This window comes from Pseudophryne corroboree, chromosome 4 (genome assembly GCF_028390025.1).
Source record: "Pseudophryne corroboree isolate aPseCor3 chromosome 4, aPseCor3.hap2, whole genome shotgun sequence".
Classification (NCBI taxonomy): Eukaryota; Metazoa; Chordata; class Amphibia; order Anura; family Myobatrachidae; genus Pseudophryne; species Pseudophryne corroboree.
This window is the reverse complement of record NC_086447.1, coordinates 172,725,320-172,746,353: the sequence shown is the minus strand read 5'-3', so window position 1 is coordinate 172,746,353 and position 21,034 is coordinate 172,725,320. Positions and strand designations below refer to the sequence as shown.

General features: G+C 47.4%; 1 protein-coding gene across 1 annotated transcript in view; it reads right to left on the bottom strand.

The window, feature by feature from the left end:
• LOC134909106 (uncharacterized) overlaps window positions 1–21,034 on the bottom strand; it is a 272,045-nt gene that overhangs the window by 159,873 nt on the left and 91,138 nt on the right. Inside the window, exons 5-8 of the mRNA XM_063915544.1 lie at window positions 20,223–20,447; window positions 18,156–18,380; window positions 13,833–14,057; window positions 11,451–11,675 (exon numbers count right to left, since the gene is read on the bottom strand). Coding sequence (XP_063771614.1) covers window positions 11,451–11,675; window positions 13,833–14,057; window positions 18,156–18,380; window positions 20,223–20,447 — 900 coding nt within the window. The remainder of the gene's footprint in view (window positions 1–11,450; window positions 11,676–13,832; window positions 14,058–18,155; window positions 18,381–20,222; window positions 20,448–21,034) is intronic.

Below are 21,034 nucleotides of genomic sequence, written 5' to 3'. Positions count from 1 at the left end.
TGTGACTGAAATGACTGGTTGGTTTGGGCCACCACCAAAAAAGAAGCAATCAATCTCTCCTTGCACAAACTGGCTCTACAGAGGCAAGATGTCCACCTCATCATCATCCTCCGATTCCTCACCCCTTTCACTGTGTACATCCCCCTCCTCACAGATTATTAATTCGTCCCCACTGGAATCCACCATCTCAGGTCCCTGTGTACTTTCTGGAGGCAATTGCTGGTGAATGTCTCCACGGAGGAATTGATTATAATTCATTTTGATGAACATCATCTTCTCCACATTTTCTGGAAGTAACCTCGTATGCCGATTGCTGACAAGGTGAGCGGCTGCACTAAACACTCTTTCGGAGTACACACTGGAGGGTGGGCAACTTAGGTAAAATACAGCCAGTTTGTGCAAGGGCCTCCAAATTGCCTCTTTTTCCTGCCAGTATACGTACGGACTGTCTGACGTGCCTACTTGGATGCGGTCACTCATATAATCCTCCACCATTCTTTCAATGGTGACAGAATCATATGCAGTGACAGTAGACGACATGTCAGTAATCGTTGCCAGGTCCTTCAGTCCGGACCAGATGTCAGCACTCGCTCCAGACTGCCCTGCATCACCGCCAGCGGGTGGGCTCGGAATTCTTAGCCTTTTCCTCACACCCCCAGTTGTGGGAGAATGTGAAGGAGGAGCTGTTGACGGGTCACGTTCCGCTTGACTTGACAATTTTCTCACCAGCAGGTCTTTGAACCTCTGGAGACTTGTGTCTACCGGAAAGAGAGATACAACGTAGGTTTTAAATCTAGGATCGAGCACGGTGGCCAAAATGAGGTGCTCTGATTTCAACAGATTGACCACCCGTGAATCCTGGTTAAGCGAATTAAGGGCTCCATCCACAAGTCCCACATGCCTAGCGGAATCGCTCTGTTTTAGCTCCTCCTTCAATGTCTCCAGCTTCTTCTGCAAAAGCCTGATGAGGGGAATGACCTGACTCAGGCTGGCAGTGTCTGAACTGACTTCACGTGTGGCAAGTTCAAAGGGTTGCAGAACCTTGCACAACGTTGAAATCATTCTCCACTGCGCTTGAGTCAGGTGCATTCCCCCTCCTTTGCCTATATTGTGGCCAGATGTATAGGCTTGAATAGCCTTTTGCTGCTCCTCCATCCTCTGAAGCATATAGAGGGTTGAATTCCACCTCGTTACCACCTCTTGCTTCAGATGATGGCAGGGCAGGTTCAGGACTGTTTGGTGGTGCTCCAGTCTTCGGCACGCGGTGGCTGAATGCCGAAAGTGGCCCGCAATTCTTCGGGCCACCGACAGCATCTCTTGCACGCCCCTGTCGTTTTTTAAATAATTCTGCACCACCAAATTCAAGGTATGTGCAAAACATGGGACGTGCTGGAATTTGCCCAGATGTAATGCACGCACAATATTGCTGGCGTTGTCCGATGTCACAAATCCCCAGGAGAGTCCAATTGGGGTAAGCCATTCTGCGATAATGTTCCTCAGTTTCCGTAAGATGTTGTCAGCTGTGTGCCTCTTATGGAAAACGGTGATACAAAGCGTAGCCTACCTAGGAACGAGTTGGCGTTTGCGAGATGCTGCTACTGGTGCCGCCGCTGCTGTTCTTGCTGCGGGAGGCAATACATCTACCCAGTGGGCTGTCACAGTCATATAGTCCTGAGTCTGCCCTGCTCCACTTGTCCACATGTCCGTGGTTAAGTGGACATTGGGTACAACTGCATTTTTTAGGACACTGGTGACTCTTTTTCTGAGGTCTGTGTACATTTTCGGTATCACCTGCCTAGAGAAATGGAACCTAGATGGTATTTGGTACCGGGGACACAGTACCTCAATCAAGTCTCTAGTTGCCTCTGAATTAACGGTGGATACCGGAACCACGTTTCTCACCACCCAGGCTGACAAGACCTGAGTTATCCGCTTTGCAGCAGGATGACTGCTGTGATATTTCATCTTCCTCGCAGAGGACTGTTGGACAGTCAATTGCTTACTGGAAGTAGTACAAGTGGTCTTCCGACTTCCCCCCTGGGATGCTGATCGACTCCCAGCAGCAACAACAGCAGCGCCAGCAGCAGTAGGCGTTACACTCAAGGATGCATCGGAGGAATCCCAGGCAGGAGAGGACTCATCAGACTTGCCAGTGACATGGCCTGCAGGACTATTGGCTTTCCTGTGTAAGGTGGAAATTGACACTGAGGGAGTTGGTGGTGTGGTTTGCAGGAGCTTGGTTACAAGAGGAAGGGATTTAGTGGTCAGTGGACTGCTTCCGCTGTCATCCAAAGTTTTTGAACTTGTCACTGACATGATGAATGCGGTCCAGGTGACGTATAAGGGAGGATGTTCCTAGGTGGTTAACGTCCTTACCCCTACTTATTACAGCTTGACAAAGGCAACACACGGCTTGACACCTGTTGTCCGCATTTGTGTTGAAATAATTCCACACCAAAGAGGTGATTTTTTTTGTATTTTGACCAGGCATGCCAATGGTCATATTCGTCCCACGGACAACAGGTGTCTCCCCGGGTGCCTGACTTAAACAAACCACCTCACCATCAGAATCCTCCTTGTCAATTTCCTCCCCAGCAACACCCATATCCTCATCCTGGTGTACTTCAACAGTAACATCTTCAATTTGACTATCAGGAACTGGACTGCGGGTGCTCCTTCCAGCACTTGCAGGGGGCGTGCAAATGGTGGAAGGCGCAAGCTCTTCCCGTCCAGTATTGGGAAGGTCATGCTTCGCAACCGACACAATTGGACTCTCCGTGGGGATTTGTGATTTAGAAGAACGCACAGTTCTTTGCTGTGCTTTTGCCAGCTTAAGTCTTTTCATTTTTCTAGCGAGAGGATGAGGGCTTCCATCCTCATGTGAATCTGAACCACTAGCCATTAACATAGGCCAGGGCCTCAGCCGTTCCTTGCCACTCTGTGTCGTAAATGGCATATTGGCAAGTTTACGCTTCTCATCAGACGCTTTCAATTTTGATTTTTGGGTCATTTTACTGAACTTTTGTTTTTTGGATTTTACATGCTCTCTACTATGACATTGGGCATCGGCCTTGGCAGACGACGTTGATGGCATTTCATCGTCTCGTCCATGACTAGTGGCAGCAGCTTAAGCACGAGGTGGAAGTGGATCTTGATCTTTCCCTATTTTAACCTCCACATTTTTGTTCTCCATTTTTTAATGTGTGTAATTATATGCCAGTATCAATAGCAATGGCCTACTACTATATATATACTGCGCACAACTGAAATGCACCACAGGTATGGATGATAGTATACTTGACGACACAGAGGTTGGTAGAGCAGTGGCCTTCCGTACCGTACTGCTATATATACTGGTGGTCACTGTCAGCAAAACTCTGCACTGTACTCCTCCTATATAATACAGCTGCTCCCCAGTCCCCACAATTAAGCAGTGTGAGCACAGATATATGCAGCACACTGAGCACAGATATGGAGTGTTTTTCAGGCAGACAACGTATACTGGTGGTCACTGGTCACCAAAACTCTGCACTGTACTCCTCCTATACAGGCCCGGCGCTACCCGCTCAGCAAAGGGATGCAGTGCAGGTAGGAGCCGGGCGGGAGAGGCGCCTTCACTGCTCTGCATCCCAGCTGAAGCACCGTCCTGTCCCCCCCTGCTGCTGCGCCTGCCCTGTCACACTGACAGGCAGCCGCAGCAGCGACGGCAGCATGAAGCCTTCTCTCTCCCCTCTCCCCTGTGACAGGGAGAGGAGTGTCAGTGATCGTACGCCCGAAAAGGGGCGGAGCTACATGGACCAAGGGGGCGGAGCTACACAGGATCATGCTATTGAAGATCTGGCCAGCACAACTGTGGTAAGTGGATGTAAAAAGAGTGAGAGAGAAAGTGTGTGTGTGTCTGGGTATGTGTATGTATGTGTGTGTTTGTATTTATGTATATACTGTATTTATGTATGTGTGTATCTGTATGCAGAGCCGTAATGTGTAAAAAGGGGACGCTGTCTGCCGTAATGTGTAATAAGGGGGATGCTGTCTGCCGTAATGTGTAATAAGGGGGACGCTGTCTGCCGTAATGTGTAAAAAAGGGACACTGCCTGCCGTAATGTGTAAAAAGGGGGACGCTGTCTGCCGTAATGTGTAAAAAGGGGACGCTGTCTGCCGTAGTGTGTAAGAAGGGGACGCTGTCTGCCGTAATGTGTAAGAAGGGGACCCTGTCCGCCGTAATGTGTAAAAAGGGGACGCTGTTTGCCGTAATGTGTAAAAAGGGGGATGCTGTCTGCCTTAATGTGTAAAAAGGGGGGCGCTGTCTGCCGTAATGTGTAAAAAGGAAATCTGTCAGCCGTAATGTGTAAAAGGGGCTCTACCTGGTGTAGTGGCGCTGCTGTGCGGCGTAGTTTGAATAATGGAGCCTACTGTAATATGTAATATGAATTGGTATTATTTTGTGGCCACACCCCTTCCCCATGAAGCCACGCCCCTAATTTTTTTACACGCGCCTGCGGCGCGCAGTGCCCCTGTTCTGCACACAGTGCTAAAATGTCTAGTTACGGCACTGTCTGTGTGTAGGGCCGTAACTAGCGCTGCACAGGGTGTGTATGGGCAGAGAGTTCACATCCATAGGCTTACACGGATCTCCTGCAGCTCAGGGGCCCAAGAGGCCATGGTAACCCTCCGGCCCTGCATGTAAAGTATGGGAGGGCGCAAATTTATATTTTGCAGGAGGGCGCCGAACACCCTAGCACCGGCCCTGCTCCTATATAATATACTGGTGGTCCCCAGTGCCCACAATAAAGCAGTGTGAGCACAGATATATGCAGCACACTGAGCACAGATATGGAGTGTTTTTCAGGCAGACAACGTATACTACTGGTCAGCAAAACTCTGCACTGTACTTCTCCTATATAATACAGCTGCTCCCCAGTCCCCACAATTAAGCAGTGTGAGCACAGATATATGCAGCACACTGAGCACAGATATGGAGTGTTTTTCAGGCAGACAACGTATACTGGTGGTCACTGGTCAGCAAAACTCTGCACTGTACTCCTCCTATATAATATACTGGTGGCCCCCAGTGCCCACAATAAAGCAGTGTGAGCACAGACATATGCAGCACACTGAGCACAGATATGGAGTGTTTTTCAGGCAGACAACGTATACTGGTGGTCACTGTCAGTAAAACTCTGCACTGTACTCCTCCTATATAATACAGCTGCTCCCCAGTCCCCACAATTAAGCAGTGTGAGCACAGATATATGCAGCACACTGAGCACAGATATGGAGTGTTTTTCAGGCAGACAACGTATACTGGTGGTCACTGTCAGCAAAACTCTGCACTGTACTCCTCCTATATAATACAGCTGCTCCCCAGTCCCCACAATTAAGCAGTGTGAGCACAGATATATGCAGCACACTGAGCACAGATATGGAGTGTTTTTCAGGCAGACAACATATACTAGTGGTCACTGGTCACCAAAACTCTGCACTGTACTCCTCCTATATAATACAGCTGCTCCCTAGTCCCCACAATTAAGGAATAAGCACAAATATTTTTGCATCAAGATTAATAAACGGAGAGGACGCCAGCCACGTCCTTTCCCTAACATTTCCAATGCACGAGTGAAAATGGCGGCGACGCGCGGCTGCTTATATAGAATCCGAATCTCGCGAGAATCCGACAGCGGCATGACGATGTTCGGGCGCGCTCGGGTTAACCGAGCCATACGGGAGAATCCAAGTATGCCTCGGACCCGTGTAAAACGGGTGAAGTTCGGGGGGGTTAGGTTTCCGAGGAACCGAACCCGCTCATCACTAGTTAAATGTAGTCGCGGTAAGTCTTGATAGACAAATGGGCCTTGTTGCAGAAGATCCCCGCAAAGAGGCAGAGGTCATGGATCTTCGAGGAGCATCTACAGAAGGTCCACGTTCCAGCCCTTTCTTGGCCAGTCCGGAGCAATGAGTATTGATTGAACCTTTTCCCTTCTTATTCTTTTTAGAATTCTTGGGATCAGAGGAAGTGGAGGAAACATGTACACCATCTGGCAGACCCATGGAGTCATCAGAGTGTCTACCGCCACTGCTTGTGGGTCTCTCGACCTGGAACAACACCTTTGCACTTCAGGAGTAGCTCCTGGCCAGCTCAGCTTGGCGAGCTGGCCGGGAGCTACTCCTCGCTCCCCGGCCTGCAGTGGCTGCGTATGATTTCACGTGCAGCCGTTTCGCCCCCTCCCGCCCAGCGATCGCCTCTGCCTGTTAATCAGGCAGAGGCGATCGCTGTCCTGCTACGGCCTTCGGCCGTCCGGCATGCGCAGGCACATTACTGCGCTGGCGCATGCGCAGCAGGGACCCGTTCGCTCTGCTGCGTTAAAACGCAGCGAGTGAACAGGTCGAAATGACCCCCTTAGTTCCTTTGACATAGGAAAAGTGGCTGAGGATTTCTTTATTATATTAAAATAAGATTCCTCATTCTCCTCTGTTACCTTATCAAGAATATGCAGAACCTCTCTGATAGTTTCTATGAGAGCCTCTATCCTCTGAGACAGAGTAGCCTCCCCCCCCTCCTCCATGTCTGACCCCTCATCATCAGAGTCAGACTGCAGGATATGGGCCAAAGAACGTTTTTGCGGTCAAATGGCAGGGGACTGAGACGCTGGTTTGGGTACTGAGTCTCTGTTCATAAACTCAGTCATCGATTGTCTTAAGTATTGCGTCTCTTTCTCATTGTGGGACAATTTAGTAGAAATATTGGAAAACATTCCCCTAATGGAATCCAGCCAAGCTGACTCTGCCCTGCTAGCCTGGGAGTGTGTACTGCACTGAGTATACTGCAGGTAACCCCCTGGAGAAGAGGAATACTGTGCCTTACATGAAACACACTTTTTGTCTGACATACTGTGACGGTGACAGCACACACACACACACACACACACACACACACACACACACACACACACACACACACACACACACACACTTAGGAAAAGGTTAAATGCACAATTAACCCACAAAGAGCCCTTCAAGAGAGACACAGAGATAGTCTGGAGCCAGCACACAGCTGGAGACAGCCACCTTTTAAGTCTGTAATGCCAGTCTGGGTACTGTGTACACACGTAGTGTACTTAGACTCAGTTCACTCCCTCAGAAGCAGTGCATCCGCACTGTGTACTCAGTCTATAGACCCAGCCGTCCAACGTAGAGGCCGTGCATCTCCGTACCCTCATGCAGCCATAATGGCTGGCGACCCGCTAACTGGGATGCGGGTTTAGTACTCACCACTCTACTATCTTTTGGCTCTGCTAAGGGTGGTGGCGTGCTGTGGGAATGTACGCTTGCCGTGGTGGGACTTGCGAATAGCTCCCTCAGGAGCTTAGTATCCTGTCAGTGGGGAACGGGACCATTAACCCTTCAAGTGGTTGGGCCTTACCCCCCTAAGTCCCACGAAGCAGGCAGGCTGGTGCCATCCAGACCTGCCTGAAAATAACAAACATACAATATAAATGCAGAAAACTCTCCAGAAGCTTCCAGCGGCGTGACCGGCTCCGCCGGGCACATTTTCTAAACTGAGGATGGTAGGAGGGGCATAGAAGGAGGAGCCAGCGCACACTATCAAATTCTTAAAGTGCCCAAGGCTCCTAGTGGACCCATCTATACCCCATGGTACTAAATGGATACCCAGTATCCTCTAGGACATAAGAGAAATGAGAATGACCTTATCAGTAGTACAGTTGCCTCAAACATTGTGACACGTGCAGAAAAAGTCACATTATATATGTCAGAACATTATCCTGTGTATACAGATAGCCAGTACGGAGCTCCAACTTTAAATGTATTTCTTCTGCAATTGGTTTTCTGATCCCTGAACGGGATTGGTATGTGATCCCGCCGCACGGGATGCCGAATGTCAGTATACCGACACCGGCATTCTGTGCAGCAGAATGTAGGCAGGGGGGTGAGCGCAATGAAGCACTTTGCAGGCTCGGTGGCGACCTTAGCTTGCCACAGGTTCTATTCTCCCTCTATGGGTATTGTGGACACCCATAGAAAAATTTCTGATTATCCGCGCTACCTGCAAATCACTGACAGAAGGTTATACCCGCATAAAACCTTATGATACAATCTAAATACAAAACTCAGAGGATATTTGGGTGCAGCGCAAATGTCCTCTGACTTTTGTATTTAGATTGACCCATAGAGGGGGAATCACCTACTTCGCCGGTATTCCGGTGGTGGTATGATGACCCTGTTGGGATCCCGGCATTGGTATGAAGACAGGCGGGATCCCGACGAGTGGTATGCTAACCACATATCCTCTGAACACTATATCTAAGAGAATTATCTCCTATATATTAGCCCTGTGACTCGGTGCCTGGCCCTCTAACGCTGGGTGGAGTCACAGCGGTGGGCGGAGTCACACAGCCCGCCCACCACATGTGCAGCAAGTCTCTGCTCCTGCTGTCTGTCCATCTACCCCCTCCGTCATCAGCAACTCTGACTCCCTGGCTGCGGCGCCGGGCGAACAACTGCTGCTGCCGCTGGCATTCACGTTAGGAGGGATAGGTGGCGCAGTAGAAGGCTTCATAGCCCTCCCCGCGCCGCGTACACAGACCCGCCGCCTCCATCCAGACACGGCGACAGGGAGGGTCAGAGGGGCCCCGGTGATGAAGTATACAGTATTACAATTGCCGCCCGCCGCCTCACCTTAGCCTGTCACTTTGTTCGGGTCGTGCCGCTGCCCCTGCCCTTCACCACCGGAACTACCGCAGATGCCAGCCCTGCGGTGTGCACACCACCCGCAGCATCCCGCCGGCGCCGAACACGGGGGGGGGGGGGACACACACCAAAGTACCAGCGTTTCTGCTGTGACAGGAGCCGAGTGAGATAATCCTCTGCAGCACTCGGCTCCTGCCACAGAGAAAAGCCGGCACACACACACTCCAGTGTCCGGGGGCAGCCAGCATCTACAGGCAAGCTGGACACCCCCCCGGAACAAGACAGAAAATACCCGCGAGGCCAAGCCCCATTTCAAATTAAGCCACGCCTCCGTTTCAGCCATTGCACGGCACGAGTGCGGGGGGGTGCATATATAAATGCATGTGTATGTATGTTGAGGAGGGGGGCTAGGGTGGTTTGGAGGGGAGGGTCCCGAGCTATCACTGTACAGGGCCCCAAGTATTCAGTTGCTGCCCCTGCGCACGCCACATTCTAACGCTGCCTACATCCATCCCCAGAGGCTCTAACTCCACAACACACAGCCGGCCCGACAGCCCAGAGACGGGGGATTAAACGGACAGAGTGCGTGATACTGTGGAGGGAGATATCTCTGGACGCTGCACCAATTTCACAGGTGAGAGTGCACCGCTGTGAGTGTCGGGGGCAAACTGGGAGCCAGGAGAGAGCAATGCCACCCCGGTCTACCCTTCTGGTGTCCACCCACTCCACTACTTTCCATGTTCTCTTCATCAGCTTCCTCACTGGGGACTCCCCTACCTACTGCCCTGCGTTTCAGTATCCCCTCCCTGCCACCCTGCGTCTCTGTATGCCCTCCCTACCGCCCCGCATCTCTGTATGACCTCCCTACCATTCCGCGTCTCTGTATCCCATCCCTGCCGCCCAGCCTCTCTGTATCCCCTCCCTACCACCCCGCATCTCTGTATTCCCTCCCTACCGCCCGCGTTTCTGTATTCCCGCCCTGCGTCTCTGTATCCCCTCCCTACCGCCCCGCGTCTCTGTCCCCTCCCTACCAACCTGCCTTTCTGTATCCCCTCCCTACCACCCTGCATCTCTAGATCCCCTCCCTACCGCCCCGCATCTCTGTATCCCCTTCCTGCGTCTCTGTATCCCCTTCCTGCCACCCCGCGTCTCTGTATCCCGTCCCTACCGCCCTGCGTTTCTGTATTCCCGCCCTGCATCTCTGTATCCCCTCCCTACCGCCCCACGTTTCTCTGTCCCCTCCCTACCACCCTGCCTCTCTGTATCCCCTCCCTACCACCCCGCATCTCTGTATCCCCTCCCTACCGCCCCGCATCTCTGTATCCCCTCCCTACCACCCCGCATCTCTGTATCCCCTCCCTCCCTGCGTCTCTGTATCCCCTCCCTACTGTCCCGCATCTCTGTATCCCCTCCATACTGCCCTGCGTCTCTGTATCCCCTCCCTATTGTCCCGCATCTCTGTATGCCCTCCCTACTGTCCCGCGTCTCTGTATAACCTCCCTACCACCCCGCGTCTCTGTATGACCACCCTACCGCCCCGCGTCTCTGTATGACCTCCCTACCGCCCAGCCTCTCTGTATCCCCTTCCTACCGCCCAGCCTCTCTGTATCCCCTCCCTGCGTCTCTGTATACCCTCCCTACTGCCCCTCTGCATCCACAACCCCCCTCTCCCGCATCTACAGACTCCCTGACAAATCTGCGGTCCCCCCCCCCCACCTGCTACATTCTGTACATCGTGCTCTGCAGCCACTCTTCACGCCATCGCAAGGGGCTACGCCCCCCTCACCATCGGACGCCCTTTCGTCGTGCAATTTTTAACCACTAACAAACCTAGGAATGCAGGTAATACTCCATATAATACAAATTTTGAACCCCAGCAAGGCGGGCTGGGGTTAAGGGGCGCAGCCCCTTTCGACGGTGTGAAGAGCGCCCATAGGGCGCGATGAAGCACCTAGTTTAATTATAATTTTGGAACAACAATAAAAACCAAATACATGTCATCATCACTCTGGTTTAGCAGGAATTTAAACAAAGGATAGCTGGTAATAATAATGTCATGGTATTTGGCTGTATATTTTACCCAGCATCTGGGACAGATCATAAGACCGTATGAGCGGACTAAGGGCCTGATTGAGATTAGTCCAATGGGTTAATGATGGCTTACGTGCTGATCCAGAACGGGTCCTGCATGATCATTTACAGCTCGCCCTTAACTGCAGCATGACTGACATGCTGCTGCATTTGGGGAGCATAGTGGGTGCGTGTCTTCCCTGTTTTGTAGGTCTACATCAGGCATATCCAAACTGCGGCCCCCCAGCTGTTGTGAAACTACAAATCCCAGCATGCCCTGACACAGTTTTGATGTCAGAGAATGCTAAAGCTGTGTCAGGGCATGCTGGGATGTGTAGTTTTTCATCAGCTGGAGGGGCGCAGTTTGGACATGCCTGGTCTACATCATCGGACGCATATTTCCTGGACCTGGCTGACCGGTTCTGATGTGATCCAATGCTGTGTCTTTGGATCAGCCCTCGGATCGCAGAAGCTGGCAAGAGGGTCTATTTCCTACAGACACCTCCTACTGCATTGGCATTTTGTTTGTACTGTATTGCACAGCCGCTTCCCTGCGGTTGTGCAATACTGTACAAATGAGAATCAGGCCATGAGTTCTGAGTGTGCACACAGTGGGGGTTTTCAGCCACATTCCCTCCTATTCTGTTTCTATAACAGCACACAGGAAGCAATACCTGGAGTGCCACATGTTGGCTGTTTTTGGCCAGGTGGGGTCTTTGTACCAGCAATCTCTTCTCCATTTGAGGTAACACACCAACAGTAACCGGTGCTGCCATGGCACTGTTTCGGATGGTAATTGCCCTTTTCATCACAGTCAGGTACAAAAAGTCCCCTTGGGAATCTGTCCCCATGTAGATTCTGAAGTCTCTGTTTCTCCTTCAAGCAGGGGATGTCACTCACTGACAAAGAGAAAAGTAATAACATTGTCACATTTGAAGATTAGTTAACAGAAAATAAAATGGAACACACATGTCTGCTGATATTAAGGGTTTGAGTAAATAACAGGAAAATATTTAACTACTGTATAAAATACTTCTTGAAAAAAACGAATTCCCCTGGCACACTGCAAACTTGCCAGTAAAGGAGATCTACATACTACATGATCATAGAAATGCAGAGATCTTAGTTACATACATTTGCAAACATATGGTAAACCATCAGCCACAGCAAGGCGTGTCTGCTTTGGTGGTCCCATGCTACATGATAATAACATCTACTTTAAGTCATATGTTTTATGTGCTCTCTCGATTGAGAGTAAGCTCCTTTGGAGACCCCCCCAAGATCTTCCAATATGGCACTACATGGAACAGCATATCCTCCAAAGTGATAGATAAAATGGTAGTTACCATAGTGTATACTACACTACTTCTGTCCAGACATTGATGTTGGTTTGCATGATATGCAAAAGAAAAAGATCATCTCATGCTAAGGTACCAAAACTCCTGGTAAGGTATCACAAGCTAATACAGAGTTCTATACAATACTTACTTGTGATATCTTATCACAATTTCTGATATCTTATAATAAGATGGTTTATAAATTAGCATATCATGCAAAGCGACTCTGTATAAGTTGTGTCCGGTCAGAAGAATAGTTAAATGAGGACACATTTGAAAATGTCCATGGACTGCTAAAATTGTGGCCACTTGTGAATGGCCAAGTCATGGATTACCAAACAGCTGAATTGAAGGAAACTTGAGAAATGAGAATGACTGTATCAGTAGAACAGTTGCCTCAAGCTTCAGACTGATTGTGGCACATGCAGAAAAAGTCACATTATATTTATGGACACATGTCAGTACCTTATCCCATGTAGATAGATAGCCAGTGCTGAGCTCCCACTTTAAATGTATTTCTTCTGCATTTGGTTTTCTGATCTCTGAATGGGATTGGTATGTGATCCCACGGCACGGGATGCTGAATGTCAGTATACCGACACCGGCATCCTGTGCAGCAGAATGTTGGCGAGGGTACAAGCACAATGAAGACCTTTGCAGGCTTGCTGTGCTTGCCACGCTGCGCTCGCTACGGTGCTAGCTCGGTGGCGACCTTAGCTCACCACAGGTTCTATTCTCCCTCTATGGGTGTTGTGGACACCCATAGAGGGGGAGCAAGAAAAATGTCTGAGTATCCGCGCTACCTGGGTACGGCTGCAAATCACTGGCAGAAGGTAATACCCGCATAAAACCTTATGATACAATCTAAATACAAAAGCAGATGATATTTGGGTGCAGCGCAAATATCCTCTGACGTTTGTATTTAGATTGAATAACCTACCTCGCCGGTATTCCAGCGGCAGCATGGAGATCCTGTCGGGATCCCGGCATCGGTATGAACACAGTCAGGATCCCGACGAGCGGTATGCTAATCACATATCCTCTGAACACCAGATTTAAGAAAATTATTTAATTATAATTTTGAAACAAATAATAAAAACCATACCCATATCATCATTGTTCTGGTTTAGCAGGGATTGAAACAAAGGATAGCTGGTAATAATGTCATGATATTTGGCTGTATATGTCACCCAGCATCTGGGGCAGATCATAAGACCATATGAGCAGACTAAGGGCCTGATTGAGATTAGTCCGATGGCTTAACGATGGCTTACGTGCTGATCCGATGTTTGTGGGTCAACGCATGTGCAGAACGGGTCCTGCATGACAGCTTGCCCTTAACTGCAGCATGACTGACATGCTGCTACATTTGGGGAGCTTAGTAGGTGGGTTTCTTCCCTGTTTTGTAGGCGTGCCGAGCCCAGGGTCTACATCATCGGATGCATATTTCCTAGACCTGGCTGACCGGTTCCGATGGTGATTCAATGCTCTGTCTTTGGATGCAACCTTCGGATCGCAGATGCTGGCAGGAGGGTCTATTTCCTACAGACAACTGCATTGGCATTTTGTTTGTACTGTATTGGACAGCTGCTTCCCTGTGCTTGTGCAATAATGTACAAATGAGAATCAGGCCATGAGTTCTGGTGTGTGCACACAATGGGACTTTTCAGCCACATACCCTCCTATTCTGTTTGTATAACAGCACATAGGAAGCATTACCTGGAACGCCACATGTTGGCTGTTTTTGGCCAGGTGGGGTCTTTGTACCAGCAATCTCTTCTCCATTTGAGGTAACACACCAACAGTGACCGGTGCTGCCATGGCACTGCCTCGGATGGTAATTGCCCTTTTCATCACAGTCAGGTACGTAAAGTCCCAATGGGAGTTGGTCTCCATGTAGATTCTGAAGTCTCTGTTTTTCCTTCAAGCATGGGGGCTCACTCACTGACAAAGAGACAAGTAATAACACTGTCACATTGTAAGTTTAGTTAACCGAAAAATATATGGAACCAACATATCTGCTGATATTAAAGGTTTTAGTAAATAACAGGAATATATTTAACTACTACTGTATAAAATACTTCTTGAAAAAAACAAATAGAATTCCCCTGGCACACTGCAAACAGGCCAGTAAAGGAGATCTACATACTAAATGTTAATAGAAATACAGAGATCTCAGTTACATACAATTGCGAACATATGGTAAGCCATCAGCCATGTCTCTGCTTAGGTGGTTCAATGCTACATAACATCTACATTAAGTCATATGGTTTATGTGTTCTCTAAATTGAGAGTTAGCTCCCCTGGAGACCTCCCCAGAGCCTCCAATATGACACTACATTGAACAGTATACCATCCAACTATTGATCCTTTCCATGCCTCTTAGAACAGTGATAGGCAAAATGGTAGTTACCATTCTGTGCAACACACTACTGGCCAGACATTTATGTGGCTTTGCGTGATATGCTAAAGAAAAACAATATCTTCTGGTAAGGTACCACAACTCCTAGTACAGTATCCCAAGCTAATACAGAGCTCTATACAATAGTAGCTTGTGATATCTTATCATGAGATGGTTTATAAATTAGCATATCATGCAAAGCCGCTCTGTCTAAAGTATGTCCGGTCCGAAGAAATGAGGACACATTTGAAATTGTCTATGAACTGCTAAAATTGTGGCCACACGCGAATGGACAAGTCATGGATTACCAAACAGCTGTATTAAAGGAAGCCTGACACATGATAATAACCGTCAGTGGCAAACGCAGGATTTCTAAGGGGGGATGGGATGGGTTCCAGATAAGTGCAATAAGTATATATGGGTAAAATACTGATGCTGGGTCCTCGGCTGTTGCACATAACCGTATCCCATATATATATATATATATATATATATATATATATTTATTCGCATCTACCACCCGTGTGGTGGGTACACTCTCGCAGAAATCAATCACTTTGAAGATCTTGATGTGCCAATCAGTTTATTCAGATTAATCATGTTCAATGACGTTGCCTTTAACATTCGACGTTTCGGTCCTATTATAGGACCTTTATCAAGACTGGCAATTCAGAGCATCTACATGATCAAAAAGATAAATACAATACAATATGTATAAAATCAGACTAAAGGTATCAGATCATACCCACACCACCACCACCAGTGCCTCCCAGGCCCTTATAGCAGAAAATAGTGACATCAAGTTAAATAATTAATAGAATCATACTCTATATGGAAACAAGGATAAAGATTAGCATACTCCAAATCTACTCCCACAGGACAAGCATAGCACCTCACTCTAGAGTAAACTTCACAAATTTACCTGGGTCAATATTAGACACAATGAATCAAATGGTAGCTCCTGGAACACAGGACTACTATAAAAGAAAATTGGAAATCTTATTAAAACACTGACCCTCACCAGTGTGTGATAGGACCCAATATACCATATAGAAGTCATACCTGGATAATTAAAAAGTAACACTAGGCAGCTACAGATCAATCAGCAAAGGCCATATGGTTTTCAGCAGCAAGGTCTGCAATTTAAAACACAAACAAGATATATAAAATAATCAAAACTAGATAAGATATTCCTACCATTGGGGTCCACACCGGCCAGTCCACTCACCACTCTGCTGTTTAGCATCTGATGATAGCTGCATGCTGCACATCAGCAGCTGCATGCTATTTAACACAATGGGACAGGAAATGCCACTTAACCCTGAGATGTAACTATATATGTGCTAAACGTTAACCCCATAAGAAAAAAGAGTGTTACTTGGATATCAAACCATTAGGTATACCCAGCGCTACTGATTTCAGGGGCCAAAATTATCACATGTAGCTGAAAAGTAGAATATTGGCTACATTCGCGGCCGCTGGCAACGCCACTTCCGCGTTCCAGCGACCGGAAATGGATGCGTTCCACGGGCCGGAAGTCCCGCGGACGCCGCTCGGCCAAGCCGCAGGGGCTCTCATAAAGTGAAAAAGACAAAACTAAACTCAAAAAACGGGTGCCAAGAAACATCCCAGCACATGGATGAAAGCCAAAACAGCAACAATGTAGCTAGCCACATTCGGTCAATAATTAAGTCGACCTGACGGGAAGTGACGGCACCATAAATGGGAGGGGAATATGCTAATAAACCAACAGAGTATATTAGAGTGAGTTATATAGAACAAAGGCATACAAATAAGGCAACTAGAGACAATTGTTAAATATCAGTGAAACCCAGTAGCGAAAGATCCCTCATAGTGTACATAGGCTGTATTTAATTATATTCATAATTTCTTTTCAATAAGGTATAAAAGCATAACACCTATTAATAAAGTACATCTGTCTATGAACTGTCACCATGGGGGGATAAAAAGCAGTGGATCCCACTGAAATTCTGCGAAGGACCTGGGTGGCTCCGGAGAAAATAAAACAAAAAACATTAAAATAAAACAAATAAACAACACATAAATAATATTGCCATGATAGTTGGCTGTATATTTTACCCAGCATCTGGGCAGATCCCAGGACTGCATAAGCGGTCTGAGAGCCTGATTCAGATTAGTCCGTCAACATCAGGGGTTAAAGTGAGCCAGAGCGGGGCGGAACTGCGTTTAGCCAGTTCCACTTGGAGAAGGAACGCAGTTCCGCCTCCTCCAGCTCACCTCACCCGACGTGTGCCAGCGCCGCACAGGGAGATGTTGGGCGCCCGCTGAGATTGTGTTACCAGCGGCGCCCGGCTCTCCCTGCACATCGGAAGCCGGCGGCAGGAGCTCACTACTGAGCTCCAGCTTCCGGCTCCTGGCTCTGTCAGTGCGCGCTATGAGAGAGATGTCATGACGGGGGCATTACTACTTGGGGCAAACTACTGGGGGCAAACTACATGGGGCTAAACTACAGGGGCTAACTACTGGGGGCAAACTACAGGGGCACATTACTGCTGGGGGCATAACTACAGGGGGGCATACCTACAGGGGGGCATAACTACAGGGGGGCATTACTACTGGGGGCTAAACTATTGGGGCATTACTACAGGGGGGAACTACAGGGGGGGCTAAACTACAAGGGGGCAAACTACAGGGGGGAATTACTACTGGGGGCATAACTACAGGGGCTAAACTACTGGGGGCATTACTACTTGGAGCAAACTACATTGGCTAAACGACTGGGGGCATTACTACAGGCAACATTACTACTGGGGGCATTACTACACAGGGGCATTACTAATAGGGGCACTACTAATGAGGGCATTGTAAAGGGGGCACTTCATAAGGGGCATCACTCCTGGCCATAAGGGGCACTACTACTGGGGGCATTGCATTAGGGGAACCACTACTATGGGCTCTATATAAGGGGCACTACCACTGTGGACACTACCAGTACAGTGGACATTGCATAAGGAGCACTACTACTGTGGGCATTGTAAAAGGGGCGCTACTGCTGTGGGCATTGTGTATTACGGGGTGCTACTACTGTCGGCATTATGTGTATTAGAGGTGCTACTACTGTGGGCATTTTTACTATTGTGTGACCATGCCCCTTTTCTTTATGAGACCATGCCCCTTTTTTGGGGTCAATACCTTTATTCCATGGGTGTTGGGGCGGGGGGGGGAGATTTCCACCACTTCTCTAGGACCACTTTAAGCACTGGTCAACACGATGGTTTACATACTGATCCGATGGTTATGGGTTAGCGCATGTGCAGAAAGGGTCCTGTATAATCATTTTCAGCTGCCCCTTAGCTGCAACATGACTGACATGCTACTGCATTTGGGGAGCTTAGTGGGTGCGTGTCATCCCTGTTTTGTAGGCGTGTCGAGCCCAGGGTCTACATCATCCGATGCATATTTCCTGGATCTGGCTGACCGGTTCCAATGGTGATCCAATGCTGTGTCTTTGGATGCAGCCCTCGGATCGCAGATGCTCTGTGGTTGTGCAATAACGTACAAATCAGAATCAGGCCATGAGTTCTGAGTGTACACACAATGGGGTCTTCAGCCACATTCCCTCCTATTCTGTTTCTATAACAGCACACAGGAAGCATTACCTGGAACGCCACATGTTGGCTGTTTTTGGCCAGGTGGGGTCTTTGTACCAGCAATCTCTTCTCCATTTGAGGTAACACACCAACAGTGACCAGTGCTGCCATGGCACTGCTTTGGATGAAAGTTGCCCTTTTCATCACATTTAGGTACAAAAAGTCCCAATGGGAATTTGTCTCCATGTAGATTCTGAAGTCTCTGTTTTTCCTTCAAGCATGGGGGATCACTCACTGACAGAGACAAGTAATAACATTGTCACATTTTAAGATTAGTTAACAGAAAATAAAATGGAACACACATATCTGCTGATATTAAGGGTTTGAGTAAATAACAGGAATATATTTAACTATTATATAAAATACTTCTTGAAAAAACAGAATTCCCCTGGCACACTGCAAACTGGCCAGTAAAGGAGATCTACATACTACATGATAATAGAACTGCAGAGATCTTAGTTACATATATTTGCAAACATATGGTAAGCCATCAACCACGGCAAGGCGTCTCTGCTTTTGTGGTACTACGCTACATGATAATAACATCTACTTTAAGTCATATGTTTTATGTATTCTTTAAATTGAAAGTTAGCTCTCCTGGAGACCTCCCAAGATCCTCCAATATTGCACTACATGGAACAGTATACCCTCCAACTACTGATCCTATCCATGCCTCTCGGAAAAAAGATAGACTAGTGCAATACACTACTAGTCTAAAAAAGATAGACTAGTGCAATACACTACTCCTGGCCAGACGTTTATGTTGGTTTGCGTGATATGCCAGGTAAGGTACCCCAACTCCTGGTAAGGTATCACACACTAATATAGAGTTCTATACAACAGTAGCTTGTGATATCTCATTACAATTTCTGATATCTTATCATGAGATGGTTTATAAATTAGCATATCATGTAAAGTCACCCTGTCTAAGTTATGTCGGTTCAGAAGAATAGTTAAATGAGGACACATCTGAAAATGTCCATGGACTTCTAAAATTGTGGCCACCTGCGAATGGCCAAGTCATGGATTACCAAACACCTGGATTGAAAGAAGCCTGAGAAATGAGAATGACCGTATCAGTAGAACAGTTGCCTTAAGCATCAGACTGATTGTGGCACTTGCAGAAAAAGTCACATTATATTTATGGACACAAGTCAGTACCCAGAGGCAAAACTCTGGGAGGCAACGGAGTCAACTGCCGCCGGGCTCCTGCTTTGAAGGGGGGCACTTCTCCTCCGGTTCTGTGTGTTCAGCGACATTAATCAATTAAGTTAACTGACAGCAGCCGGTATCTCTTCTGTAGCCGACTTCCCCACTAGTCACTACACCTTACAAATCACACCCTCTTTATTATAGATACACTACAAGCAGACACCTTACTGATGAAGCTATTTACTCCTATAAAGGAAGCATGAGAATTCTAACTATATGAAGTTATTTCTCTGACAATTATAAGTAACTTCATATAGTTAGAATTCTCATACTTCCTATGCAAGAGCAAATATCTCCAGTGTAATAGGTTGTGGGTTCTAATCTTGGATTAATTGTCAGAGAAATAATCAGCATTGTTAGTGACTGAGAAGATTTATGTAGTGTGTGGTTGGACCCCTACAAAGATCTGCCTAGTTGCAATGGTTTTGTAGTAGTCATTTCATTATAATTTTGGAACAAACAATAAAAAACAAATACCTATCATCATCTCTCTGGGTTAGCAGGAATTGAAACAAAAGATAGCTGGTAATAATGTCATGATATTTGGCTGTATATTTTACCCAGCATCTGGGGCAGATCATAGGACCGTTTGAGCAGTCTGAGGGCCTGATTCAGATTAGTATATAAACATGATGGCTTTTATACTAATGTAATGTTTGTGGGTCAGTGCAGGTGCAGAACGGGTCCTGTGTGATCATTTACAGCTCCCCATTAGCCGCAGCATGTAAGTCAGTCAGCGTCCCTGTGCTTGTGCAATACCATACAAATCAGAATGAGGCCATGAGTTCTGAGTGTGCACACAATGGGGTTTTCAGCCACATTCCATCCTATTCTGTTTCTATAACAGCACACAGGAAGCATTACCTGGAATGCCACATGTTGGCTGTTTTTGGCCAGGTGGGGTCTTTGTACCAGCAATCTCTTCTCCATTTGAGGTAACACACCAACAGTGACCGGTGCTGCCATGGCACTGCCTCGGATGGTAGTTGCCCTTTTCATCACATTTAGGTACAAAAAGTCCCAACGGTAGTCTGTCTCCATGTAGATTCCGAAGTCTCTGTTTTTCCTTCAAGCAGGGGGTGTCACTCACTGACAAAGAGAAAAGTAATAACCTTGTCACATTTGAACATTAGTTAACAGAAAATAAAATGGAACACACATATCTGCTGATATTTAGGGTTTGAGTAAATAACAGGAAAATATTTAACTACTGTCTAAAATACTTCTTGAAAAAACAGAATTTACCTGGCACACTGCAAACTGGCCAGTAAAGGAGATCTACATACTACATGATAATAGAAATGCAGAGCTCTTAGTTACATACATTTGCAAACATATGGTAAACCATCAGCCACAGTAAGGCGTCTCTGCTTTGGTGGTCCCACGCTACATGATAATAACATCTACTTTAAGTCCTATGTTTTATGTGTTCTCTCGATTGAGAGTTAGCTCCTCTGGAGACCTCCCAAGATCCTCCAATATGCCACTACATGGAACAGCATATCCTCCAAAGTGATAGATAAAATAGTAGTTACTATATTGTATAATACACTACTTCTGGACAGACATTTATGTTGGTTTGCATGATATGCTAAAGAAAAACATCTCATGCTAAGGTACCACAACTCCTGGTAAGGTATCACACACTAATACAGAGTTCTATACAACAGTAGCTT